The following is a 25,645-nucleotide window of genomic DNA, read 5'->3' as shown; positions in this document are numbered from 1 at the left end:
CATAGTCAGGACATGACCTTCTCTGTAGCACTTTCTAAGCCCTGAAGCCCAGCTCCCACTTAGTGAGAATCAATTTAGGGGGTGGGAGCCCCCCCTGCCACATGCTCTCTGGATCGATGGGCAGGCGGGCACTCAGCTGATCACTCTGGCCAATGAGGGACAGGTGGCCCTGACCCTCCCCCCCAACCAGGGCGGGGGATCCCAGTGCCGTGGGAGGAGAGAAGTGAAGTTCAACGAGGTGTTTGGAGAGGCTTGACCTTGGACCGACTAAGGAGGATGCTCTCAGGGGCTGACTCCCACGCACGGGGCCCTGACCCTGGCAGCCCCAGGCAAGATGGCCACATCTCCTTCTTGGAGCCCCGGGCCGAAGCCCCTAGGAAGGAAGCATGCAGAGAGGACCTTCAAAGCCACAAACCAAGTCCCACTCTAGGCCGGAACCCGGAGGGCCAGACATGCTGCCCCAGCTGGGGAGCACGGCCAGGCCAGGAGGAGACACAGGCGTCAGCTGGCCTGCGGTCCACCCAAGAGCCCCTGAGCACGGGCAGCAGGGCTGCCAGAGGCCCCCTTGCCCGGCTGGGCCGCCGACGGGAGGCCAGGCTGCCCTTCTCCAGGTTCCTGGATGAGGTCACTGTGCGAGTGCTGGACCCCAGGACCCTGGAGGCCTTCCGGGGGCCCAGAGGCCGCAGCCCGGAGCCCTCCCCAGGGGAGCAAGGCCCAGCCCAGGAGCCACTCACGGGCGCTGCAGCCCCAGAGAAGACCCTGGCCTTGAACCCTCCACTGTCCACAGCTGAGGCTGCCAGCAGACCGGGGCCGGGCTGGGCCGTGGAGACTAGTGGTTCTCGAATAGGCAGCGGCAAGAATGGAGGCCAAGCCGCCTCCCCCCGGAAGCCTGCAAGCCGGGTGAGTCTCAGCCTCAGCCCACCCTCCAGCAGGCAGCTAGGCAGACGTCTGCTGTGGTCCCCTCCCTCCTTCCTCTGTGCTTTCTCTATCCGAGAGTCCTGGCTGACCCCCTCCGAGTTCCCTCATCACACCCCTTTTATCCTATCTGTAACAGGCAAGACCTTAAGAACCAAAAGAATGAATCTCTAAGGTGAAATTTCGGGCTTGGGGCAGGCAGAATAGTTCTGACCTGAGTGCGCGTGAGTTTTTACCTCCGTGTTTTACACAGGATTTCATATGATTATCCCTTTGAATTTTTGAACCCCAGACCCCTCCAGGTGAGGTAGTCTGTCACTGTCTCATCGGGCCGATAGATGGATCCGTGTCCTTCACTAATTCCCCCATTTTATAGAATTGGAAACTGAGGCTCTGAGGGGCTGCCACTTGCCCCAGGTCACATGGTGGGGGGGCCTGGGCTAGCACCGAGGTCTTCAAATCTCAAAGCAGGTGTCTTTCTCAGCACCTTGGCACCCACTCCCCTGCACACACAGACACCCTGGCCTCACCGATAGGCAGAAAGATGTGGGCCCCACTTAGCTGTCCTGGGGACCTGGTCGCGCAGAGCAGCGCCCCACACACATGCACCCCCACCTTGGTGCTGACCTCTGTCTCCCAAACCATCTGTGTCCCCTGGGGCCAGGATGGGCTCTTATGGGCTCTTGAGGACATTGCCCCATCCGGACTTCTCTGGGCACAGGACCAAGGTGGGGACCGCAGGGCCAGGATGGCAGAGCTCGCAACCAGGACCCCCCTAGGATGGCGTCCCTATAGGGAGAGGTTGTTTTAAAAACAAAATTTTGGGTGTTGTTCTAACTCTCGATGGCAAGCACAGCGCACCCCCAGGAGGCTGGTGCCACCATTATGCTCCCAACGTCCAGAGCGGGAAACTGAGTCTCAGACAGGTCATGCAGAGGAGCCAGGGTCGGACCCTGGCAGTCACATCCTCTCCCTCTGCTCCCCCCCGCCCACCCCCCAGGGGCCTGCCCCGATCTCCAGGGAGAGCCGGGAACAGCATGGCCAGTAGACAGTGCTGGGCGTTGGAAGCCCCTCAGCCCTTCCCCCGTGGCTGCTGGACCGGCTGCCCCGAGCTCAGCCCGGGAGTTCTCAACTTGAGGTAGACTCGGCTCATGGAGCCACTGCCTGCCTGTGATCTGGACAGGTCACCCACGCCCTCTGGGCTTCAGTTTCCCTGGACGTGAAGAAAAGGCAGGAATGATCACGATTCCTCTTTTGCCTTGTCCCAGGGCACGCACCCAACAGATGCTGTCCTCCACAAGGGCCTGGCAACCTGGGACCCCTGCCCCTCTGCTGCTCAGCCCTGCACATGGCACAGCCCTCCCTCTGGGGACACTGGGCCCTGGGGGAGCCCCATGACACCCAGGCCTCTGGAGGATTCCATCTCAAGGCTCCTCACACGTGCCTCCCAGGACTGCCAGGCAGCCCAGGGCTGCAGGGACTTGGCGGGCCCCAGCCGTAGGTGCCAGGGGGCAGGGCTTCACCCTGAGGCCCGGGGAGTGTCCTTCCCCAGGGAGGGGGAGGGGGGTATCAGTCCTACACCCCCCCCCACCCCCAGGGCCACGTGGCATGGTGACCACCTGCTCCGGGTCCCCTCTGCTCCAGCCTCACATCAAATACTCAAACCAGGGGGGTCAGAGAGATCCCAGGATCAGGCGTGTTTCACAGAACAGGAGCAGGCTCAGAGAACAGCGATGTGTGGGGGCGGGAGGGTTAGAGGTCCTGGGTGAAGGTGCGTGGCGCACAGTAGGAGTGCAGTCCTTGGCACGATGATAGTGATGAAGGTCATGATGGCGGTCCCTCTGCTGTGTGCCTCCTGCCCGCCCAGCCTGGACAGGCCCGTGTCCCCAGAACTATTCCCAGACTGGGGCTGGGGCTGGGGCTGAGGCTGGGGCTGTAGGGTAGGTAGCAGGGCAGACCCCTGGCCTCAGTCCTTAACCTGAAAGCCCTTTTGTGAGCATAATCCCTGGAGTTTCACCATTAACACCTTTGGGGCAGGGCAGCTACAAAGGGGTGGGGGAAGCACCTGGATTTTAGTCCAGCCTCTGTCCCATCTGGCTGACTGGCCGTGGGTGACCCTGGTCCTCCCCTTCGTTATCTCACGAACAGGCAGCCACAAAAAAAGCAGGCCTCTGAGACCTCCGGCTCTCATTGTCCACAGGCCTTAATGACAGTATGAATGACTTAAGCCAGTCACTTCCTGAGGTCAGAAGAAGAGAGCTGGAGGGCCAGGGCCAGGGTCATGGAAAGAGAGGCAGGCTGGGGGCTGTGAAGTCGCACAGGTGGGGTTGTGACAAGACCCCTGACGCCAGGCCTGGAGGTCCCCAGATCCTGTCCCAGGGACTTTCGCACTGAGTGACCTGGACAAGTCACTCCACCCTCCAGGCCTCAGTCTCCCCAAGTCTAGCTAAGCTGTCAGGTAAGTTAGGTGTGGACGGTTCCTCTCCCCAGTGGGGGCCCCCCGAGGTGCCTCTGGAGGGGGCAGCTGCTTCCCAGCTCCCCAACTGTTGCCACGTGGGAATGTGGGCCGGAGTTGCCAGATCTTGCAAATTTTCAGTAGAAGCCAAAAATATGGAATTCAAAATGTAAACTCTCCCAATTTTTAAATGTTGGCTCAAATGTTTTTTAAAAAAATTTTAAAACCTCTTGCAGGCCAAATACAACATGCTGGTAAGCCAGATTTAGCTCTGGGGGCCAGCTTGCAGCCGCACTGGCTGGGAACCTGAGGCCCTGCCTGAGGCTACGCGGAGCTGGATGGAGGCAGGAAGGGTGGGGAGCGAGCGGGGCGCCGCTCAGCCTGTGCGTGGCCCGGGGCCTCTGGAATCCCAGGGAGAACACTCCCGGCCCCATCTGGGGACAGCAGTGCCAAGCCAGGGCCTGAGTTCAGCTTCCACACTTGCTGGGGGGACCTTGGGCAAGCGCTCAGCCTCCCCCCAAGTAGGGACAGGAGAGCACACAGCTCACCTTTGTCCCGCGGGGAAGGTATGGGGCAGATGACCTGCTGTGTGTCCGGGACAGGCCAGCCCTGTGGGGGTGCTGAGGGACACAAAGCTAGCTCCTAACCCAGGACACAGGCTGTGAGTGCTGGTCTCCCCCCCCCCCCCCCCCCCCCCCCGCCTCCCGAAAAGCCCGCTCTCCTCGGCTCTGCCCCTCCCTGCACCCTGACCTTGAAGTTGCACCTCTGCGCCCCACACTCACTTCCTAGGCAGCTCCTCCAGTCCTGTGACTCTTCGTGCTGCGTCTACACTGGCCGCTTCCAGCTTCCCGTCCCCTGGACCTGTGTACCCACCCCCTTGGCCATGGCCCCACTGGAATGTCTGTCACCTGGACCTGAGCTCCGATCTTCTCCCCACCCCTTTCCGGCTGCAAGCCTGTCTCCCACCTCCACCCTGGCCCCGCAGGCCTGGATTGGTGCTGGCGCCTCCGGCTGGACTCCTGGGACCCTGCACTCACCCTGCAGCCCCTCCCCCACGCAGCGGCACCAGGGGTAGTCCTCTGTTTGGCCCTGCGGGGCCCCCCACCCACTCAGGATAGAAGCCCAAGTCCTGACCGTGGCCCATGAGACAACCCCCCGCTCCCCACTGGTGACCAGATGCTCCCAGACTCACCAGGCCTCCCACGCCCAGAGCCTGCTGCTCCCACCAGCTCCCCCGTTTTTGCTCGCCCTTCATCCTGACCTCCCTGTGGACCGTTCGGGCCCCAGCCTTCCCCCCTTCACATCAGACACCGGGGCAGCAGGGGCGCTGTGCTGACATCCCCTGTAATCTGCATCCCGCCGAGAGTATCCGCACCATCAGGGCACAGAGCCTCCTCTGGCTCGTTCTCTGCTGAGTCCCCTAGAACAGGGCACACGGTCCGTGTTGGTTGAATGAAGGCAAGAACGCATCTTAGAAGGCTGTCCACCCCAGATGATTAAATTTAAAAGGCTGGCTCCCCAGAGGAGCCCTATCCCCGAGACAGTCCCTTACACATGGCTACCTTTTCACTCACAATGTCCTTTGAAAATTTTCCATGCTCCCTAGATGAGGGATTGAGCTCAGAGAGGTTGAGAGACTTGTCAGAGGTCACACAGCTGTGTAGGAGGCCTGAGTCTTCATCAGCGGGAGGTGGGTGATCCCGTGGTAGCCACGTCTGGGATTTGAACCCCCCACGCCTGTCCACATTCTTCAGCTTGTTTCCTCCCCTGGAGATGGAAGTCGGGAAGCAAGATAAGGGGGAAACTGAGGAAGCCAGAGCCCCGAGTGGATTTACAGAGACCCCGGGAGTGGAGCACTAGGGTCGGGGTCTGAGAGGCCAGCCCCCAGCCCCAAGGGTCACACGGCGAGGCAGAGGCAGAGCTGGGACCAGAACCCAGGCTCCCTGTGTCCCAGGCCTGGCTCTCAGCACCAAGCAGGCCCGTCCCCAGACAGGGACTCGCATTCCTTCTCGCTGTCGTTCGGAAGGGTTTGGAGTGGACTAGGGAGCAACGCAGCCCAGCCAGATGGTCCAGTGGAGGAATCACACAGCGGCTGGCGGGAGGGGGGTGGGGAGCGGGAGGACCCACGGCCTCAGAGGGGCTCCCTGGGCAGGACTTGGTTCAGATGTGTCCTTGGGCTCAGGTGCCACCAGCCTGGGGAGGGGCACGGGGTGGTGAGGGAATGATAGGAGCCGGGAGGGCAGGAAGGCGCTTGGGGTGCGGAGCAGGCACCTCTGGCTGGGAGAAGTGTCACCACCTGCCAGTGTCACCACCTGCCATCGGAGGCCCTCTGTGCCAGGCCCTGGGGATAGAGACACAGTGGCAGAAACCGAGGGCCCAGCAGTAGGGGTAGCACAGGGCCAGGGCAGGCAGACAAATGACCAAGGAGGAGGAGTCCAAAGAGACCGGCGAGATGAGAAGTGTTTTGCTGGGCAAGGAGTTACTTCAGATGGGTCGTCAGAGAAGGAAGGCACTGGTCACACAAGATGTGGGGCAGAGCATTCCAGGTGCAGGGAAGAAGTGCAAAGGCCCTGAGGCAGGAGCCAGCTGGGTGAGCTTGCGACCAGCAAGGAGGCCAGTGTGGGCACTGTGTGCCAAGTAAGGGGCAGGTCGGAGTGGAGGTCGGAAGTTTAGGCAGACTTGCCTCCTTCCATCGCCTCTTGGGAGTGCCTACTGTGTGCCAGTCACCGTGCCCAGGTGCCACTAGGAGGATGGCATTCGGGGACAAAGACAAAGAGCAAGTGACTGAGGCAGGAGCCAACAAGCAGGGCTCATGGAATGTTTTAGGGAAATAAAGGCGGCTGCTGGGCTGGACCACCAGGAGGGGACAAGGGCACAGTGTGCTGCAGGAAGAGGCGTGGGGCCATGAGTGTGGGAGTCCCCAGAGAAGAGCGCTGGGATCCCACTTGCCTGCAGGCCTGGAGAGGCCAAAAAGGCCGTGGGGATATTTCCTACCCCATCATTTCACACTGAAGACACTGGCCATCTCACAGGCCCCTCATGTTCATGGTCCCCAACCAACCCTGACCTCCTCCTGTAACGGGGACACCACCCCTGGCCCGAAACCCAGGCAGTGTCTCCATTCTCCTCTACCCAGCGCACGAGGCAGGCCTTGGCTTACTTTAGATGACTCTGAACAAGCCCGTTTCATGCTCTCTTGTTTTTCTCATCCATACAAGGGGCATCTCAGGAATATTCCCAAATCTTGTACTTATGAATTGCAAAGTCAAGACTTGAACCTGGGGCTCTGGCCCCAACACCAAGACCATTGCCAAAGGCACAGCACCTCCCCACAGGGCTAGCCTCACTGCTCTGCCTGCCCCCCAGCTGCATACAGCCAAGGCTGCACATCACATGTGCATCCAGAGCCGGTCCAAGCTCCCAATCCCTGGGCGAGGTGCTAGGCTAGCCCCGGGACACGGCTGGGAAAGGCCCTGCCCCAGGGAGGACGAGTCTGGTATGGAGACCCAAACCAAACAACTCCACTGAGTCTCCGTGGAGGGCTGCCTGGAGGAGGTGACCTTTAAGGATGAGGGCATAGGCAGTGGGTCTGGGGAGAATTTGAAGCATCGTGGACGGGTCAGAGCTGGGCTTCAGGGTCTGGAGTAGCGGAGCGAAGGAAGGGGCTCCAAGATGCCAGGGCTAGAGCCCCTCTTCTTCCCCACCAGCCTTCCTGCCCTGCCACCCCCGTCCCCCAGCAGGGCAACTCAGCACCTTCCCCTGACATTCCTTCTTGGGGGCGAAATTCCCAGACAGACCTTTTAGAAGAGCTGAAATATTCAATATAAATAATTAATGCTAGATTTTTTAAATTAAATTTTAATACATTCTTATTAATTTTAGACAAACTCCCTGGCAGGTCATTCGCTGTGAGTGACTGAGACAACTGGAGACATATGAGGGGTGTCCCTAGCCTTGGGGGGGGGAAAGGCCTCTCTCTGAGGGCTGGGTTCCAGGCCCTGCTGGGCTCATCTCTGGCCTTTGCTTTCCTGTCTGTAAAATGGGAGTGACTGCTTCCCTGCCAGGCTGTGCTGAGGAGCCTCAGAGCCGCCAAGGTGTAAGGCGTGGGGGGGGAGGGGTCCGGCTGGTAGTACCAGTATTTATCTTTGCCATTCTGCTGAGGGGGGCTCCCAGCACAGAGTGGGGGCTTCCTTTCTCAACCGTTAGCCCCCAGAGGGCAGGGCTCACCTCATTGACTGCCCCCTCCCACCGCAAGAACTTAGCCAGGAGCTAATGAATGTGTGAGAGAGCGGTGGTGGATGGAGGAACACTTGGAATTTGGGGGCTGGGTATGAACCCGGTTGGGGCTGACCCTGAGAAAGCAGGGCTCCTGCTGCCCTGCGCTGGCCCTGTGGAGGCCAGGCCCTCTGGGCGCTGGGGGTGCCCTGGTGAAGGGACAGGGCTCCTGCCTGGAGCTCACAGCCAGAGAGAAGAGACAGGAAAAGACACGCCACCGTGGTGTGGGATCTAGGCATGCACTGTCCGTGTTTATTGAGCGCCTGCTGTATACTGGGATCTAGTGTGCGGAGCCCCGGGATGGGGACCTGGGAAAGGTGGGGTACATATAGGGGGTTTCGGGGGAGGCACTGGCCCGGCGGCCAGTTCTTTGTCTTTGGGGAGGAGGTATTTAGAGGGGGTCTGGGCTCGTGGTCTCCGACAACTTTTAGAGTGAGTGTTGTGTCTGGTGGCCAATCCGGGCCCCTTGCGGATCCTTTCTTCTAAAATTCCTTCCCCCACCCAGCCCCTCAGCAGCCCGCCGGTGCCGAAGGGCAGCAGAGCGCTTCGTCCGCCTCCCCCTGCCCCCAACCCCGTATCGCAGGTGAGGAAACAGGCCAGCGGAGTCCCGGGAGGGCCTGCCGGAGCACCCGGGGAGTTGGCGGCCGAGCCTGGCCGAGGCCCCCGGGCCGGGCCTCCTAGCTCGGCGCTGTTGGCGGGGCTGCGCCCTCGCCCGGCGGGGCGGTGGGGGAGGCGGCGTGGGGCCCGGACCGGAGCGGAGCGCGCTCCCGGCGGACGCGGCGGCGGCGCCCGGAGCGAGGGGCCGGGATGGGCAGTCATCAGTCTTCCCAGGTGTGTCGCGTGGTCCCTGGGCTCAGACCCCCGTCCCCCTTTAGTGCCAGTCGTGGCACGGAAAGACGCGGGGAAAGCCCCCGGGAACGGCCTCTCCCGGGCGATGGAGAGCCCGCCCCGCGCCCCCCGCTCCGCGCAGGAAGTGCGATCCCGCCCGGGCCGCTCGCGGTCCCCATCGTTCGCCGGCGCCCGCAGGGTTAACGGCAGCGGGTGGGTCTCCCCGCCCGGCGCGCGGAGGGGCTGCCCGGCTGTGCGGGGCTGGGCAGGGAGGGTCTCCTAGCCTCGCGCGGGCGGGTCTGCGCAAGCCCGGCAGGGAGCCCCGCCGGCGAGCCGGGCGCGCAAGGGTTAATCCCTCGGGCCCGGGAGGGGCGAGCCAGGCCCGGAACCCCAGAATCTGAGGGCAGCGGGGTCTCAGACTGAGGAGTCTGAGGTCCCAAATGCCATCACCCTCGGATCGTGTGAGTGTCGGGTTCTGCAAGCCCGTATGTCTCCCAATTCCCGGATTCGAACATTCTCCGACTAGGAGATTCTGCGATTCCGGGCTCGGCTTCCTCCGGGAGGGAGCGCGGGGCTGGAAGCGTTAACGGGCGGGGGGGGGGGTGCTGTGCGTTGAGCGGCGGGGGCCGCGGCCGCGGGAGAGTTAACGGGGCCGGGCCGGGTCCCCCTTCTTCGGCCGAGACCGGGATCGCCCCGGGCCGTGCCATCCCGAGTCCCCGGGCCGGCCCCCTCTTCCCCCCCGGGGGGCGTAACTCGCTGCCGGGGAGCGCGGCGGCCCGGGCGGGCTCACCTGTTACTCGGCCGCGGCCCGGCGCACCCCTTGAGTCTCGGGGACCGCGGCCGGGGGGTGGGGGCAGGGGCTGGGGGCGCGCGGGCCGGGCTTGCCGCCGACCGAGCCGCGCGAGGCGCCCCGCCGCCGCGCCCGCCCGTGCCCTCTGTGCCCGGCTCCGCCCGGCGCGGCCGCGGAGCGCACGCCTCCTGCCTGCTGACCCTCTCGTTTGGTTTCTCGCAGGCCTCTGCCGCAGACATGGAGAAACTCAGGTGAGTGCAGCGTCTCCGAGCCGCGGCTCGCGGGGCCGGGTCGGGGTGGGGGCGCTCGGGAGGCCGGGGGGAGGGCTCCACCCGGGCGCAGCCGCGGGGCCCGGGCCGCCTCGGCGGGGCCGGCGCGGGCGGGTGTGCCGCCGTGGGGTGCGTGTGTGAGCGCCGCGAGACAATGGGTAGCCCCGCGCGCGGGGGCTCCTCGGCCCGGGCCGGGGCAGCCGTGGCGACGGGGGAGGGGGTGCGCCGCGAGGGCCTGCGCCGGCCCGCGTGCGCCGCCGGGGACTCTCGACTGTCCCCTCCGGGCTTCCGCGCCCGCTGTTCGCGCCGGGTCCCCGCGCCGGCTTGCCCGCCCCCCTCGCCCCCAGCTGACAGTTGCCTGGTTCTGAGCTTTTAAGTTTCCGCCTCGTGGGGGCGGGGGTGGGGGATGGAGTCCTCGCGGCTGGCCAGCCGAGGCGGGCTCGTCTTGGAGCCATTTTGGGGGAATCCCGCGAGTGCGGGGAGTGTCCCCCGCGGCCTCCCTCCGGGTACTAAACTTTGAGCCATCGTGGACTGCACCGGGCGCCCTTCGCGGCAGGCCAGGGATCAGCCGATGTGAATATTCACGACTTCCTCCTGGACTTCCCTTGGCCACCCTGACCCCCACTTAGGGAACACCCCTCCCGTGTTTTCCTTCCGGAGTCTGAGCTGAGGCGTCGTGTGGGCAGCAGGCCCAGCTCTGACTGTGAGGTTTTCGGACCGTCCCCAAGGTCCAGAGGGTCTCTGGACCTCCCCCCTCCAGCTGCCCCTCCTCCCAAGGCCAGAATCAGCATCCATCCGGACAAGCTAGGTAGCCAGGAGGCATATTCCCTGAGGGTCTGGGACCTAGCAGAGCCCAGGCTTGTTCCAGAACATGCCCCAGGGTCTAGGGGAAGAAGACCCAGGGCCATCCGCGCTGACCCTTCATTGTGGGTGAGTTGGGAATGCCCAGGTGGGAGCCAGAGACAGGTGGGCTCACACAGAGGCCCCAGACCGGATGTTCAGAGCAGGGCCATCTCCTGGCCACTGAGCTGGAGCGCAGCCCTCTCTTGTGGGACCCACAGGGCAAGGACACACGTGTCCTGGGCTGGGAGGAGCAGTCCAGTCTCTTAGGGCGTAGGAGCTCAGACCCAAAATCTGATGTTCAGCCAGGCCCGCCTTGTCGTGGTCAAGGTCCGGGTGGGGCCGGTGAGGCGCGAGGAGCAGCAGCCTTGGCTGTGGCCGCACAGATGAACTCCAACCTCTGAGCTCAGGCCGGGGCCGTCCCCAGTACCCCACCTTGGCTGTCATCTCACCGGTCTCCGCACCTGAGATGGGTCCCTATGAAGAAGGGGACACCGCTTAACTCAGCTGGGACTTGAGAGAAAGGTTGCACTCATGGGGGACCCCAAGACCACCTTGGGGGGGGGTCCCTTCTTTGGTTCGCTTTCTCTTTTTCTCACTCCCCATGCCCAGCCAAGGCCTTGGGCACCCACTCCTGTGTGCTGGGCAGGGGGACAGGGAGGACACAGGTGGACAGGTGAGCCACCTGGGCAGATCCATTGCCTGAGATGCTAAGGGTGTCAGGCATGGCTTTGCCCCATGGGCTCAGGGCTTCCCCGGGCCGAGTCCCAAAGGCCAGTGGCAGTAGCCAGGGCCAGGCTTCTGGGCTGCTCTGGGCCACTTGGGCTTTTAGCCGATGCAGGATTTGGAGCTGGTGGGAATGGGGGTCCCATGGGGCCAGGACACAGCATAGCATCCCACAAGGGAGGGTCCTGCCCTCGTCTTCTCCTCGCCCCATTAGTGTTCTCAGAGCTGCCTCCAGGGCCTTGCCAGACCCTTCCTTCCCAGCCAGTGCGGGGGCTGCCCCTGTAGGGCTCTGTCCTGCATTTAGTGCCAGGGGTCCAGGACCAAGAGGCCCCAAGGGATGTAGGGGAAGTTGGTCGACAGGGGTAGGTCATGGGGCTTGGGGCCCCACAGATCCAGTCTCTGGCCTCAGTTTTCCCATCCGTGAAGTGGATGTCCTAATTACCCCCACCCCCACCCCACCCCTGCCCTGGCAGGGCTGTTGGGAGAATGTTGTGCCTCACCCAAGACCTGGCCCATAGCAGGGGCCGGGTGGAGGTTCACTCTGGGGCATCCGAACCACACTTGGTGGGTCCCCCGGCAGGAGAAGATGCGTTTGTGATCCAACTGAAGGGGTCTTGGCATGTCCCCCAGAAGAGTGACCCTGTGCCAGGGCCCCGCCTCCTGCCCCTAGAGTGCATTTCTGCACATCACAGGCTGGGCCCGGGGATCTGAACGGAGCCCCTGGGGGGGCAGGCCCTTTGCCCTATCCCGGGAACTAAGCCTGGCTCCTGGGAGGGTCCAGGAAATACGTGATGAGTGGACAGAAAGACCCTATCACTTTGACCCTCGGCAGTGCCGTTTATGGGTTCCCTTGCCCCAGCCCCTCTGCTGACTGCCTCTGCTCACCACCACCCCATACTGAAGTCGGCCTTCACAGTCCCAAATAAGCTGCCAAACCTTTCTGCCCTGGCCTGTGCTATTCCCCTGCCTAGAATGCCCTTCCAGCGGCCTTCTTGTCCACGTGACAGACTCTTTGTTCTCTCTGTCACCTTTTCTCTGTGCCTTTTGTGACTCTCTTGCGCCTCACGCTCCAGTGGAATCATTCCCTTTCCGTGTACCGAGTCCTGCCCTGGGTGCTGAGTAAGACCCAGGCCAACCCTCTAGAGTAGGTGGGGACACAGGCCCATCAACACATCTTCCCAGGGATCCCAGGCCAGGGACACTGGCTTGGGATATCAGGGAGGGCTTCCTGGAAGCGGAGGTACTTGAGCCAAGGCTTGAAGAATGAATAGGTGTTTGTAAGGAGAATAGACCGGACAGGCCTCCCAAGAGGCACAAAGGCCATGGGAGGCCTGAGGAAGCAGGGATGCACTCTGGGAAACAGGTGAGGGTGTGGGGAGCGCAGGTCGATGGAGTGCCCTCCAGCGAGCCCCCCCGGGGAAGGGCCCTTCCAGCATAGCCTGCGTCTGCCCCTCGATTTTTCCAGCCCCAGTACCCCACAGGGGCTGGCCCACAGTCGTGCTCCCCCAGGTCCGTCCACCTCTGACCTGGCATCCTGTGTCCCCCTGCCCTCACTCCCTCGGCCCTCCTGCCGCTGACAGCTTGCGCAACTCTTCCTGTGACACGAAAGTATTTGTGGCTGTTAGCGACTGACTCCCAGCTGGCTGGCTGCATGCGGGGGCCCGTGGCTAATCCCCAAATTAATCCGCTCCTCTGCTTCCCTCTGCACAGGGTCCCCTCTGCCTTCGCTCCTGCCGTGGCCCCTTTGTCTGCTGCAGGCCTTTGGGCAAGCCCCGTCCCCTCTGTGATGTAGGAAAGTGGGTCAGCCACCGCAGGGACGGAGCAGGTGCCCCGGAAACCAGAGCTCTTCCCGCTATGTGTCCACCCCTCCCTCCCCCCCAACTAGAATCTTTCAAAGTTGTGAACTGTGACCAGCATACAGAAAAGGAATCCATATCTGTGCAGTTTAGAGATGAAGTTTAGGACGGCCAGCACCCAGGTCAAGATGAATGCTGCCGGCCCTCCAGGGGCGCCCCAAGACCCCGCCCCAGTCTCAGCTCCCTCCAGCTCCGCAGAGGCCTCCAGGGCCCTGGCATTTGTGACAAGCGGCTCCCTGTTTCTGCGTCATTTGGCCACCCAGGAGCGTCCCTAACTGACAGAGCTTGTTCTTGCCTGGTCTAGAACCTCACATCCACGGAGTCTTCCAGCCTGCGCTTTAAGCCTGGCCTTTCTTCCCCGGAACGTCATGTCTGCGTGTCGGGGGGTGGGGTGGCCCACAGCTGGCTGTCGTGGAGCAGCACGTGTGAGTGACGTTACTGCCATCCCTTTCTTCGCTGCTGGAGGAGTGGGGGCGGCTTCCGGCCTGGACCACCCGGGCGAGCTACTGGATGTTGCCCTGCAGGTGCTCTGGGGACCACGTGCTGCGTGGCTGGGGGTACGCCCCAGAGCAGAGCTGCATGGTCAGGAGGAAGGGGGGCCACGCTCGGAAGGGTGCTTCTTCTAGTCCAGCACGGGGTCCCTGTGTCTCCACGGCCTCCCGGCCCTTGCATCTTCGTCAGCCGGTGGGGGGCTGTTTCTCGGGGTGGCACTAACCGCACTTCCCTGGATGACTGCTCATTGGGAGTGCCTCTTCTGTAAGTTCTGTGTGCGTTTTCCCATCAGGGTGTCTGACCGGCTTGTGGGTGTTCTTGGGCCAAGTCCTTGTCGCTCGTGCGTGTGCGAATCACCTCCCAGAGGCCGCTCGCTTCCCGCCCTCGAAATGGGCCTCTGATGGACACAAGTTCTTACTTTTAATTCAGTTGAATGTTTTTGGCTTTTCCTTTCGGATTAAAGCTTTTTGCCCAGGGACACCCCAGTGTTCGGCTTACACTCTTTGATGCACTCAGATGACTGATGTTTGTTGTGGTTTTGCCCCTGCCAGCAGCCGCTGTCCTCACTGGAGACGCTATGGGGCAACACCAGCCTGACATCCTGGAGATAGAGACAGACACCAGGTCTCGGCAGAAATGTCAAATATCACCGACCTCCTCTCCCGTGACTCTCCCCTCTAGCCTCCTGGCCTCCTTGCCATTCCTCAAACACATTGGACAGGCTCCTGCCCCAGGGCCTTTGCACAGGCTCTTCCTTTCGACCTGGAATGTTCTTCCCCAGATATCCACATGACTCCTGCCTTCCCTCCTTTCACATCTTTTTCAGATGTCAGGGGGACGGGGGGGCTTTCCTAACTGCCCATTCCATTTATAATATCAACCCCCACCCTGCCCCTTCTCTGCCTTGATTTCCCTGCCACCCTGATCTCCAGCCGACTAGTGAGTTGCTTTATTTCTTTTTCTGTTTGTTATCTGACTTCCCCCACCCCTGGCCAGAATAGCAGGCCACTGCCGATTCCCGGTGCTTAGAACGGCACGGCACGTCGTAGGTGCTCAGGAAATGCTTTTGAATGAAACCGCACTGTGGCAAATAGTGAGGAAGGAGGAGGGACGGCCACTCCCCACTGCTCACAGCGCTCGAGAGGGGGCCTCTCCCTCACTTGTGCCCCCACCCTCCTCCCCCCACCCTCAGGGACAGTGTTTTTCATTATTTTTTTAAATCACCCCCTGGGAGGCCCTCAGAGCTTCGAGAGCCTCTGGTGGAGGGATTTGGCCTCAGTAGGAGATGGGGGGCCCTGCTGAGATGAGGGGGAGCAGGGACAGGGGGGCTTCTGGCTGGGGGCCCAGCAGGGGCAAGAGCCTGGGGGCAGGTGGGAGAGTGGCCCGTAGAGGCAGGGCGCGAAGGTGGGGCGGCGGTCTTCCTCACATGGCGGCCGAGCCCTGGCCTCCCGGTATTCTCTGCCTCCTGCTCTCCCAGCCGTGAAGGGTCACAGAGCTGGAGGGCTGTGGGGCCAGGAAAGCCCCAGCGTCCCCAAGCATCAGGACAGCGCCCAGTGGGAAGAGTCCTGTCTGTGTTTGGACCAGACAGTGCAGCGCACTCACCTGTGGGTGCCCACGACACCTGCCCCGTCAGAGAAGAAGGTGCCCCTTCCAGCGTCCCCCCCTCTGGCCCACACCAGCACCCGGCCTGAAGCCCAGAGCCAAGGGCACGCCTCTGACAGCTCCACATCCCCGCTGGCCCCCAGAAGACCCGAACGCCTGTGTGGCACCCAGGCCACCTCTAGCCCCGCGCATGGCTGCTCCCCCCGCCGGTCACTCAAGGGGGCTTGTCCTGCCTCCCTCCACACACCCCCTTCTCTCACCTAGGCGTCTCCACTGCCTTGGCCCCCTGGGTTGTCATCGTTGATTTAATTTGCTTATCGATCGCATGCTTGACAAGTATTTATTGAGCACCCACTGTCTGCTAGAGGCCGTTGTAGGCGCTGAGGATACAGCAGTGACCAAACACTTCCTCTAGTTAGAGGAGACAGAAAACTTTTTAAAATAAATACCACAGTGACCAGGGCTATGGAGACCAAAAGTGCCCCCAAAACCCAAGGGCGGTGAGTGTGTTGGGGGTGGGGCGGGGTGGGGGTGGTGGCAGCACAGCCTGGGAAGGCCCCCGCCCAGCAGGTGGTCCCTGGGTGCAGGCCTGAGCAGGCGAAGGGTCACCACGCCCCTGTGGGGGGGAAAGAGCTCCAGGTAGAGGAAACAGCGGGTACAAGGTGCAGAGGAAGGAGCCGACCTCTGAGAAATGGGGACAGGCCAGAGTGGCTGAGCACAGTGATGCGGAGGCTGGGGAGGTGAGGGGGGACTGCTGAGGGCTTGCGAGCGGAGCCATGCTGCGGCCGGGTCTGTGCGGAACGAGGGGTCAGAGCTGGGCGGTCAGGACAGAGGCTGGGCAGGGACCAGGAGAGTCGTGATGGCAGCTCTGACCACCCGGGCAGTGGCCATGGAGGACGGCAGAGGGTTCTGGTGTATTCTGGAGGAAAGCGGATGGGGTCTCCTGACGGATTGGATGTGGGGTGTGGGGGAGGGGGGTCATCCAGGACAACTCCTGGGTGTTGGGCCTCCGCCTGAGATAGGGAGAGCTGCAGGGGGAGAGCAGGCTTGGGGACACAGAGGCTGCCCTCTTACCCACGGGCTCGGGCTACCCTTGGAGCACACCTGCTCTGGGCAGTCCCCTTGTCCTGGAGGGCACCCCCATGCTCTGGGTGGGGTGAGCATGCAGTAGGCGCTCATTGAGGGTTGAAGGACGGGCTGCCAAGTCAGGAAGAGGTTTCCTGGGGACTGGCCACCTGCTGAGACCCATCTGATGCCTCCAGGATTACCACTGGGTTTTCTTGTCCCTTCCCTCCAGACCGCCTACTCTCCACCTCTTGTTTCCTCTGCCCCACCCAGCAGGCCCAGTCCCTTCCTAAGTGGGGTCCCCCAAGGCTCTCTGCCCCACTTCTAAACCTGACCCTAGTGGAGGAAGTCTTAAGGGCCAATTCTTACTATGGTGTGTATGACTACCTCACTTTGATTTCTGCCTTTGGGTTTCAAGGCACTACAGAGACCCTGCACATAAACTGTTCTTTCTTCTTCTGCCCTGCCCTTCAAAGTCTCCTATCCTCACAGAACATCTGAGTCCCTACTCCTCTGGAAAGCCTTCCTGATGAAGTAAGTGATTAAGAAGGTGACTCACCTAGGCTTGAATCCCAGCGCTGCCACTTACTGGCTGTGCGGCCTTGGACAAGTTTCTGAACCTCTCTGATTCTCAGTTTCTGCATCCTCAGAGTGAGCATCATAACAGCACTTACCTTAGAAGGTTGTTTCCAGGATTATGTTGCTGCCGTGGATCTTGGCACGTGATGAATTGTCTGGCTTGTTAACCGCCTGCCCCTCTGAGAGTTGCTTCTTTCCCGTCCCTCCGCAGGCCCCGAGGTGCTGGGGCTGGTGGGCCGGTCAGGGAGTCCGCACTGGGACAAGAGTGAGGCGTCCGTCTTGATGGAGTTGCTGCTCGCTGAGATGGGGAAGACAAGACAGCTGTCGGGTGAAGGCAGCAGGACGGGGGGCCGGGTCTCCTGGTGTCCTCAGCCCCTCTTCCCGTGTCCCTTGTGGCCGACAGCGTGGGGGTGCCCTGCCGGGGCAGGTGCCACGCCTCTGTGTCCCGTGTCCTGGCAGGGGGTGGGGGCCAGGGCTGGGGGACCCGTGGTGACGTTTGGAGGGGCTGCCTGGAGAAAGGGAGGCCATCCCGGGAGAGGTGCTTACTAGTAGCCATTACTAGCCCGGTGCCCTTGAAAGGGGCCCTTGCCCTTGGCCACGACCCCTTTGTCTGCCGATGGGCAGCACCCCCCACCCAGGGAGGTGAGGATTCAGTGAGACAGGCCGGTAGCGCACAGTAGGTCTTGCTGGGTGATTGAGTGACGGAATGGGGCTGATCTCAGGGAGCTGTTTCCAGGAGGAGATCACAGTGGTCACAAGTGCCCCTTTGGGCTTTGGACTTAAAGCCCAGAAAGCCCGGCTCCTTATGGCCCGGGGCTAAAACCCACAGCATCATCGCGCTGGTCCTTTTCTTCCAGCTGGGGTTTGTCCTCCTGGGGACCTCTCCTGTGGGCCTGAAGACGTGTGGGAGTAGCCGGGGAGGGGAGGGGAGGGCGGGACCAGCCAGGGGCCCAGAGTAGCGGGGAGTGGAGGGAGTGCAGAGCTGGGGCCAGCTGCCCAGGACCCGCAGTGTAGGGGTCCTGATAAGCCTCCCACAGCTCGGATTACCTTCATAATCCCAGAATTCCAGAAAACAGGCCCTCCCGCCGATCCAGCTAATGTGTGTCCATGTGTGTTTGCGGTGGCGAGCCGGCCGGTGGGTGGTCGGATTAGGGAACCAACGTGGGTTCCTTGGTGGGCAGTCATGAACCTGATCATGGAAGTGTTGACCGGAAGCACCTCTCAGCGGGGCTCCAAGGCAGATGGCAGGTGCTGAGAGGTTAATTTGAGAGACCCTCATCGCCTATGGGGCCAACTCCATGGTCATTCCATCCACCCTTCTCTCCGTGGGCACCTCCCCCCCTCCTCCTCCCCCCCCCCCCTGCGAACACAGACTTTAGGTGGAGGGCAGGTATGGCCTCGGGGCAGGGGAGGGGTCTGGGGGCCAAGGTGTGCGGTGTCCCGCCTTCCAGGCCGCCCCCCCCCCCGGTCTAGAATAGGGGTCTAATATAAGAGCAGATGACCCGCAGGGCCCAGCTCGGTGTTAGGAAAGGGGATGGGGCAGGGGTGCCCAAGGAGCCCTCATAGAGCCAGGACTTCCAGGGCTTCCCAGGGCCCCTGTGGCTTGCCCCAGCCCTCCTGAGACAGCCTCCTTGGGCTCCCCTTGCCGGCTCAGCCACTAGACAGACAGCCCCAAGCCCAAGCTTGGTGCCCTGAGGGAAAGGATCAGACATCTGGCCTGCACTCAGCGCCTTCTGCCCACGTCTCCCTGGCCAGCACCTTGTCAGCCCTTCCCCCCAGGCCTGGGCTCCAGCCAGCACATCTCCGGGATGCACCCTGGCCCCTGCCAGGATGTTCTCACCTCTGGACCTTCAAGAAGGAGGTGCTTGTGGGAGGGGGAGGGGCCAGCCAAGCCATTGGCTCCCTGGGGGGCACTGGCAGGCTGGGGTGGGGACAGACGGCTTCCCAAGGAGCAGGGAACGGGCAGGATCTGGAGGGCAAGCAGAAGGTTGTTCTCGAGGTGGAGACGTAACTCTCTCGTATGCCAGAGAGAAGGCTCTGGAAGAGAGGGAGAGGCTGGTGTTTGGGGAGCAAGGGGAGAGTCGCTGAGCCCCGCCTGGAGTGGGCGGACGGCCGCCTGGCGGGCTGTCTGTAGTACCGGCGGGCGGTGCCAGGTGTCGGGCCAGATGCGGGTAGGTGGGTACACCTGGCAGGGACATCTGTGCAAGCTCCCTTGGGCCGGCTTCATTTCCTCAGCGGAGAGGGAAGCCAGGTCAGCAGCTGGGAGTGGAGCTGGGGGTGGGGGCAGGGAGGTGGAGCAGGCAGCAGAAGGGGAGAAGTCGTTTTCCAGGTAGGTGGGAGAGGGGACAGACAGGACATGTGATAAGATTCCCGGTCACTCTGTGGGATGGGCAGAGGGTGAGGCCTGTCACACAGCTCTGTGATTTCCTGCTGTCCGTGCAGAGGCGGCCTTCCCCAGGCTGGGGTTTGGCCCCAGTGCTCCTACCATGAAGGGAGAGGCAGAGAGGGAATGTGGGGAGTGGTGCACGGGGACTGGGCGGGTGATGGAGGGAGGGGTGTCCCCATGGTGAGCTGGGAAGAGAGCAGGTGTCAGAAGTGGGATGGCTGAAGGGAGCCAGCATTGGTGAAGCCAGCCGGGCGTCCCCATGGGTGTGGGAGCTGGGCCGGGTGCTCCCTCCCCGCCCTGGAGTGCAAGCCCTCCACCGCATCACCCCACCCCGGTCATTGTTGCAGCAAGAGTTAGTTGTGCGTTTCCATGTGCCAGCCACGTGCTAGGGACCCACGTTCTCTGCCACTGACGGCCCCCTCTCCCAGAGGCCGACATGCCAACTGTCCATAGGTCTTTGTTGCTGGAAGGGGTCGACAGAGCCCCATGCTGGGTGTCAGGAGGCCTGGGTTTGGCCCGACTCACAGGTGACATTTCAGGTCATGTGGCCACTGAGGGCCAGGGGCTTGGTCTATAACACAGATGTGATGAGGACATGTGAGGACAGCAGTGACCAGGAGAGAGGGGGCCAGCTCTGCCCTCACCAGCCCTCCGTGGGCCCCCAGAGCCCTGCTGTTTACCTCTGCTCCTCTCTGGGGGCCGGAGTCCTCAGGCCTTCTCCTGATAGGCCTTTCCTGAAAAGGCTGCTGGGAGCTCAGGGCCACTGTGCTGTCCTGAAACCAGGGCTGCCCAGAGGCCATGGGCACCTCCAGTGCCTGGCCACCAGGCTCTGCATGTACCTGGCCCTGCACCAGGCTCTGGGACCCTCAGCAGGAGGAGCAGACACAGCCCCTGCATCCAGACAGCACCACCTGCATGTAAGACTGGGACCAGGATAGCCAAGAGGGCTTCTGACCCAGTGGGAAGTCTGGGAGGGCTTCCTAGAGGAGGTGAACCAAAGAACCAACGAGCAGGGAAGGGATATGCTAAGCAGGAAGGGCAGGATATGCAAAGGCTCAGGGGTGACTTGCACCTACTCTGTCCATTTGCCCGTGTCACTCTGCTTGTCCCAGCCGTGGGCACCCCTGGGTCTGCCCAGCCACCGAGGGCCCACTAGGCCACAGTGCTGCCAGCTCCTGGCACGTGGTTCTGCCTTGGCAGAGAGAGTGGGAAGCAGGAGCAGGGCTGCAGCCACCTGATAAGATGAGGAGGGATGAAGCGGGAGGGAGCGGTGAAATAGCCATGTCACCAAAGGCCATGGGGAAGGCAGGGACGATAGTCCCACTGGGTGACCTTAGTCAAGGGGCCAGAAGAGAGTAGGACTCGGGCAGGCGTTGAGTTCAGGGAGTCCCTACACCCCCTAGCTTGAGCTGGTGACCCCTCCAGGCTGTGGCCCCCCAGGTCAGCCCCGGGACAGTCCCCTCCCCCAGGACATAAGCATCAGCGCACACACACATACACGACTGTCCCCGGGACCTTCACACAACAGCGCAGTGGCCACAGTGACAGCCTGGCCTGGGGTGCCCATCTCTGCACGCGGCACTGCTGGTGCCCTTGCGACAGAGGCCAGCTGAGGGCTGGCTGGGGCCCCGGGCGGCGTGTCTGAGGCCAGAGCAGTGCCAGCAGGGGCCCGATCTCTTTCCTCCGGGGAGAAGCTCCAGGATCCAACAGGAGGCTGGCTGGCCAGCCCTGCGGGGCTCCAGGCCCACCCATCTGCCCTTGACCCTGCTCGAGTAGCCTCTCCTCTTGGGCTCCAGGCCCTGCGTCCATCAGGCTGGCCGCAGGCAGCCCTCACAGGCCCTCAGAGGGGGAACGACGGCGCCCTGTCGTGAGCACACTGTAGGGGAGGTGGTTCGGAGAAAACAACAGAGCACTGCAGTTTGCGTTGAAATCTGTCATCTCAACGTCAGGGGAAGAGCAGTTGGCCTGGCACTGAACCCATGTGACTTGAGGGACCCCACTCCTTTGATTGCCATGAGTCTCAGTTTCCCTGTCTGTGAAGTGGGTCTGGTGCCCGCCTCCCTCATGGGGTAATCTGAGACTGGACGAACCGGTTGATGCATGCACCCGGGGCAGGTGGGCCCTCGGAAGGCTCTGGAAGTGTGGGTTGACCATTCATGCCTACCTGCCCCTCGGGAGAGATCCAGCCAGGGTGGGCTCCCCAGAGGAACAGAGAAAAGGCTCTTCTGGGATCAGCAGGAAGGGGCGACCACTGAACACAAGCACAGGCTGGGACACAGGAGCTGCTCGGAGGCGGGAGAGATGACACCGAGGTCCTGAAGGGACTGTCTTTGGCTTCTCCTGGGGAAGGCATGTAGCACCAGGCCTTCTGCGGGGATGCGCTCCCGGGTCCAGCGGGCCATCGTAAGGGCTTCCCACAGCCTTCGGAGCCTAGCGGGGAGGGGCTGGGCTGGGTGCTAAGGATGGCAGGTGAACAGGGAGGGCGAGCCCCATGGAATAGCAGGCAAGGAAGCAGGGTGCTGCCTCCTCGGGAGTGAGCCAGAGCGGGGAGGGCAGGCTGTGCCAGGGGCCGGGGCCTGACGGAGAGGAGGGGCGGGCCTGGAAAGAGTTGGTAATGTCCCTGGCCAAGGAAGCAGCAAGGACCAAGGCCCTGAGGGGGGAAGGAAGAGCTCAGACTGATGGCAGCCCGATGGCAGGGTGAACGAGGAGGCCAGCTCGGGGAGGGGCAGAGCAGGGGTGAGTCCCGGGGGACAGGATCTTGGGATGGGCACATGTGGGGGAATTTTGACCACAGGGGACACATGGTGTGTCTGCTGCTGGGGGGAGATCGTAATTCAGGGGGCACCAGAGGGAGGGGAGAGCAGGAGCCCCAGGACCTGCGAGCAGCGACCGATCCCTGCCCCGGGGCCAGCTGGGGAGGCCGGGGTGTCGGGCCCCTGGCCATCAGGCCCTGGGTGTGGAGGAGTTAACCCGGAGCGGGAGGGAGTGCGTGCGATCCGGGCAGAGGGGACACGGGGACAAAGTCACCAAGATGAGAGGCTGCCTGCAGCATGTGGACAGTGACAAACAGTCTGGGGCTGCTGGAGCATGACTGCTGGGTGGGGCCCAAGCGCCATGGGGCGAGAAGACAGGCTGTCCTGTGGGGGGTGAACCGCGGGGACATCAGGGCCCAAAGGCTCACGGCATCTGGGAGCTGGCAGGCTGTGGCTCCTTCAGCCAACATGCCCCCCATCGGCCTCCCGCCCGGCCCCACCTCATCCCCAGAGAGACTGCAGCCCCCCACGGACGGGCGCCCTCGGCCCACCGCGGTGCACCTGACCCAGTAACCTTGTCAACGCCGCGGAGCGGGGAAGGATTTTCTCCTAGCACCCCAGGGCTCCCGGAGCTCACGTGCCCTTCCTCCCCATGCCCAGCGTGGCACCCGGTGCCTCAGACATCAAGGGGAACAGAGGGCAAACAGCCCAGGCCCAGGCCCCAGGTGGCCCTGAGTTATGGAGGAAGGGCATCAGGAGGCAGTCGCAGTCTGATGGGGACGGAGGAGGAAAGAGAGGGAACCTTCAGTGAGCGGGAACCAAGGAAGGTTTCCCAGAAGAGGTGGCATTTGAACAGAGCCTCTCAAGAAAAAAGAGGCTCTGGGGACTGAGAGGAGGGAAGCAAGGACATTCCAGAAGAGGGAATAGCACGGACAACTGCCCAGATGGTGGGTGTGAGTGTGGCCATGTTTGGGGCATCAGAGAGGAATGGAGAGCACCGTGATCCTTTCCTGCAGGGGGAGGAGGATGGGGGCCTGGTGTGGGGGGGCTCAGGTGTGTCTGTAAGGCCCTTCCTCCCCTCCCTCCACCTGGACTGGTCAAAGGCAGCCACAGGTGGCTGCAGCCATCTCCACCTGTATGATGGGGGATGACAGCACCCCTCCACCACCGGGATGAGAGATGCTCCCTGTGTCCCCTTCTTCACCTCCATCCCCTCAGACCCATAGCCCCTCAAAGCTGGCAGGCTGGTCTCCCCAGCTGCTCCCTGAGCCAGCCACTCCCCAGGGGAAGCACTCAGACATCCTGCCCCTCCCAGCGCCCCCCCACCAGGGTCCAGGGTGCCTCCCAGGCCCATCTCGAGGTGCACAGGGTCAGGCTGCCACTGTTCCCCACTGAGGACGCCCATGTCCACAAGGGGAGCCCGGGATCTCCAAGGCCCCGGGACTCAGGGCAGGTTGGCTTCAGCAGCCTGGGCCAACCCCTCTGTCCATCTGTCTGCCCAGCAGTCACCAGGCCCTTCTGCCAGCCGAGGTGGGAAGGTGGCCTTGCGTGCTCAGCGAGGGGTAGCACTGTGACTAGTCGTCCTCGGGTCCGCGGCTTTGCCATGCCAGCTCCCGCTGGGGCAGTCACTGGCCCTGCTGGCAGCCGGCAGCCGGCCAGGAGGGCCAACTGGGAGGCAGGTAATTCCCTCTTCTGCAGTCTCTCGGCTTAAACACTTTGGCAGGCCTGTGGGCTGGGGTGGCCCTCCCTCCCCACTGCCGTCCTTTCACACAGGTGCCCCGGGAGGGGGTGGCGGCCCCAGGAGAAGCCGGCAGATCTGGCTCTCATCTCATCCTACCGCCAGATTTGCTGTGTGATCTTGGAAGAGTTGCTTAGCCTCTCTGGACTCCCGTTTTCTTGTCTCTAGGACAGGGGCACTCCCCAGCCTCAGGCTGGCAATGAGCCTTTGTGTCAGAACAAGAGCAGCTTGTCAGCCAAAAATGCCCTGTGTGTGACCAAGTCACAGCCACGCCCCCTACTCGCTGGGCCTCCAGGCAAGCCTTGCCCCTTCCCTGGGCCTCAGTTTCTCCCAGGCCCCAACTTCCTGCTACTCTTCTGAAAACTCACCTGCCAGGACCCCCCCTGTGGAGGGGCCTTTTGGAATGAGGACTGGCTGAGGGCTGGGATGGGGACTCCCACAGGATGGGCTGTGGTCCAGGCACCCAGGGCAGACTGGTGGTTTCTGGATGCTTCCAAGGACACCGGCCCGTCCTGCCCTGCTCTGTTCACTCGGCAGCATTGGGGCCATTGGCCAAGGGTGAACACTGGGGCCGGAATCTCAAAGTCCGGTCCACCCAGAGACCCAGCCAGTGCCCTGCCCGCCACCCCTCCTCCACAGCGTGCTGGGGCCCCAGCTCAGAAGACCAGGGTCAAGCACAGCCCATCTTATGGATGGGGACACAGGGGCTCCCGGAAGTGGCGACCAGTGTGCAGGGCACAACCCAGGGCTGAGAGCTTCCCCACTTCCCCCTCAGCTTGTCAAGTCAGCCCTTGAAGTCCTTTTTTGGGGGGTGGGGTGCAAAATTTGATCCTTAGTAATTTTTCTTCTGATTTCTCATCACTATAGGAAATATGACAAATCTAGGAAAGTATAGAAGAAAATTTTCAGATTACCCAGAACCCCACCACCCACCCATGGCAACATTAACTCTTCCTTCCCTACCTTACCCTTTGTGGCTGTCGGTATACAGATCTTTTTAAATGGGATTATGCTGCTCTCTCAACACCCGTGTCTCTAGTGTTTTTTGGAAGCCTGGTTTCCAGGGCTGCATCCTCTCCTCAGATCTCCACTCTGGCTCTGGGGCCGGTGAGGCCACCAGAGTGTCCCTGGAGAGACTGGTACCGAAGAAGGGCAGGGCAGACCTGGGTCCCCTCCCGCATCCATCCAGCTGAACCCGCTCCCCTCCGGCCCACCCACTGCACAGCCCCAACAGGCCACAGACAGTTGGATGAGAAGGGGTCCCAGGGAGGGTCAAGTGGGCCCTGACCTGGACCCCTAACTCCTGCCAGGTCCCTCAGCCCCCAGGACACCCCTCCCCTGTCTAGACGCGTGAGCCCATCTCAGTGCCCAGCACAGGTGAGGCCTGGCGTCACGCTGTCCCTCCATGCTCCTTGCCTCCTGGGATCTCCAACCAATGGGATTCTGCTCCCACGACTCTTCTCTGAGGCTGAGACCACGGCAGGTGGGATGCAGTGCCGCCACTGGGTTTAGGCAGCCAGAGCTGGCAGGTGCACCGGCTGGGCGCCCCCCCCGTTCCCCACCCGCACCCCAACACCTTGCTGACCATAAGGAGTCCTGCTGCCCGTGGGGGGAGGTTCCACACCTCTCTCTCTGTCTGTGCCCATGGCCTGCAGCCCCACCCCCACGCTGAGCAGCTCTGTCCTCTTCGCCCACAGGCTGCGCAGCCCCTGGGTGCCCTCGTGCCTTGGGCAGCCCCGCATCCTGCAGGGCCGACTGGCCAGGTCCTCGCCCTCGCTCTGGGACAGGTAACATACCTGTTGTCTCCCCGGTTCCTTGGTGTCTCTGCGTCTGTCCCCAGACATCCCTCCCGTGTCTGCGTCAACTCGCCCGAGACAGAGGGGGAAGGGCATTGGGCCACCAGCACGTCCTTGCCACACCTTCCTGTGCCATCCATCTCAGAGGCAAGGCCCTCGAGGCCCCACAGCCCGCACCCCCTGGCCCTAGCTGCGGGCTCTGTCCTGGGGCTCAAGCCTCCCCTGAGTGTCCAGGGAGAGCTGCTGGTGGAAGTCAGGGGGGATTGCACTCCTGAGCTCA

General features: G+C 62.6%; 1 protein-coding gene across 1 annotated transcript in view; it reads left to right on the top strand.

Moving 5' to 3' along the window:
- Positions 1-276: 276 nt before the first annotated feature.
- BEGAIN (brain enriched guanylate kinase associated) overlaps positions 277-25,645 on the top strand; it is a 37,589-nt gene continuing 12,220 nt past the window's right edge. Inside the window, exons 1-3 of the mRNA XM_087856218.1 lie at positions 277-900; positions 9,486-9,514; positions 25,267-25,356. Coding sequence (XP_087712344.1) covers positions 277-900; positions 9,486-9,514; positions 25,267-25,356 — 743 coding nt within the window. The remainder of the gene's footprint in view (positions 901-9,485; positions 9,515-25,266; positions 25,357-25,645) is intronic.

Source organism: Ursus americanus, chromosome 26, assembly GCF_024610735.1.
Source record: "Ursus americanus isolate L20-20 chromosome 26, mUrsAme1.1.p, whole genome shotgun sequence".
Lineage (NCBI taxonomy): Eukaryota > Metazoa > Chordata > Mammalia > Carnivora > Ursidae > Ursus > Ursus americanus.
The sequence above is the reverse complement of the archived record's forward strand: the minus strand, read 5'-3'. Positions and strand labels throughout refer to the sequence as shown.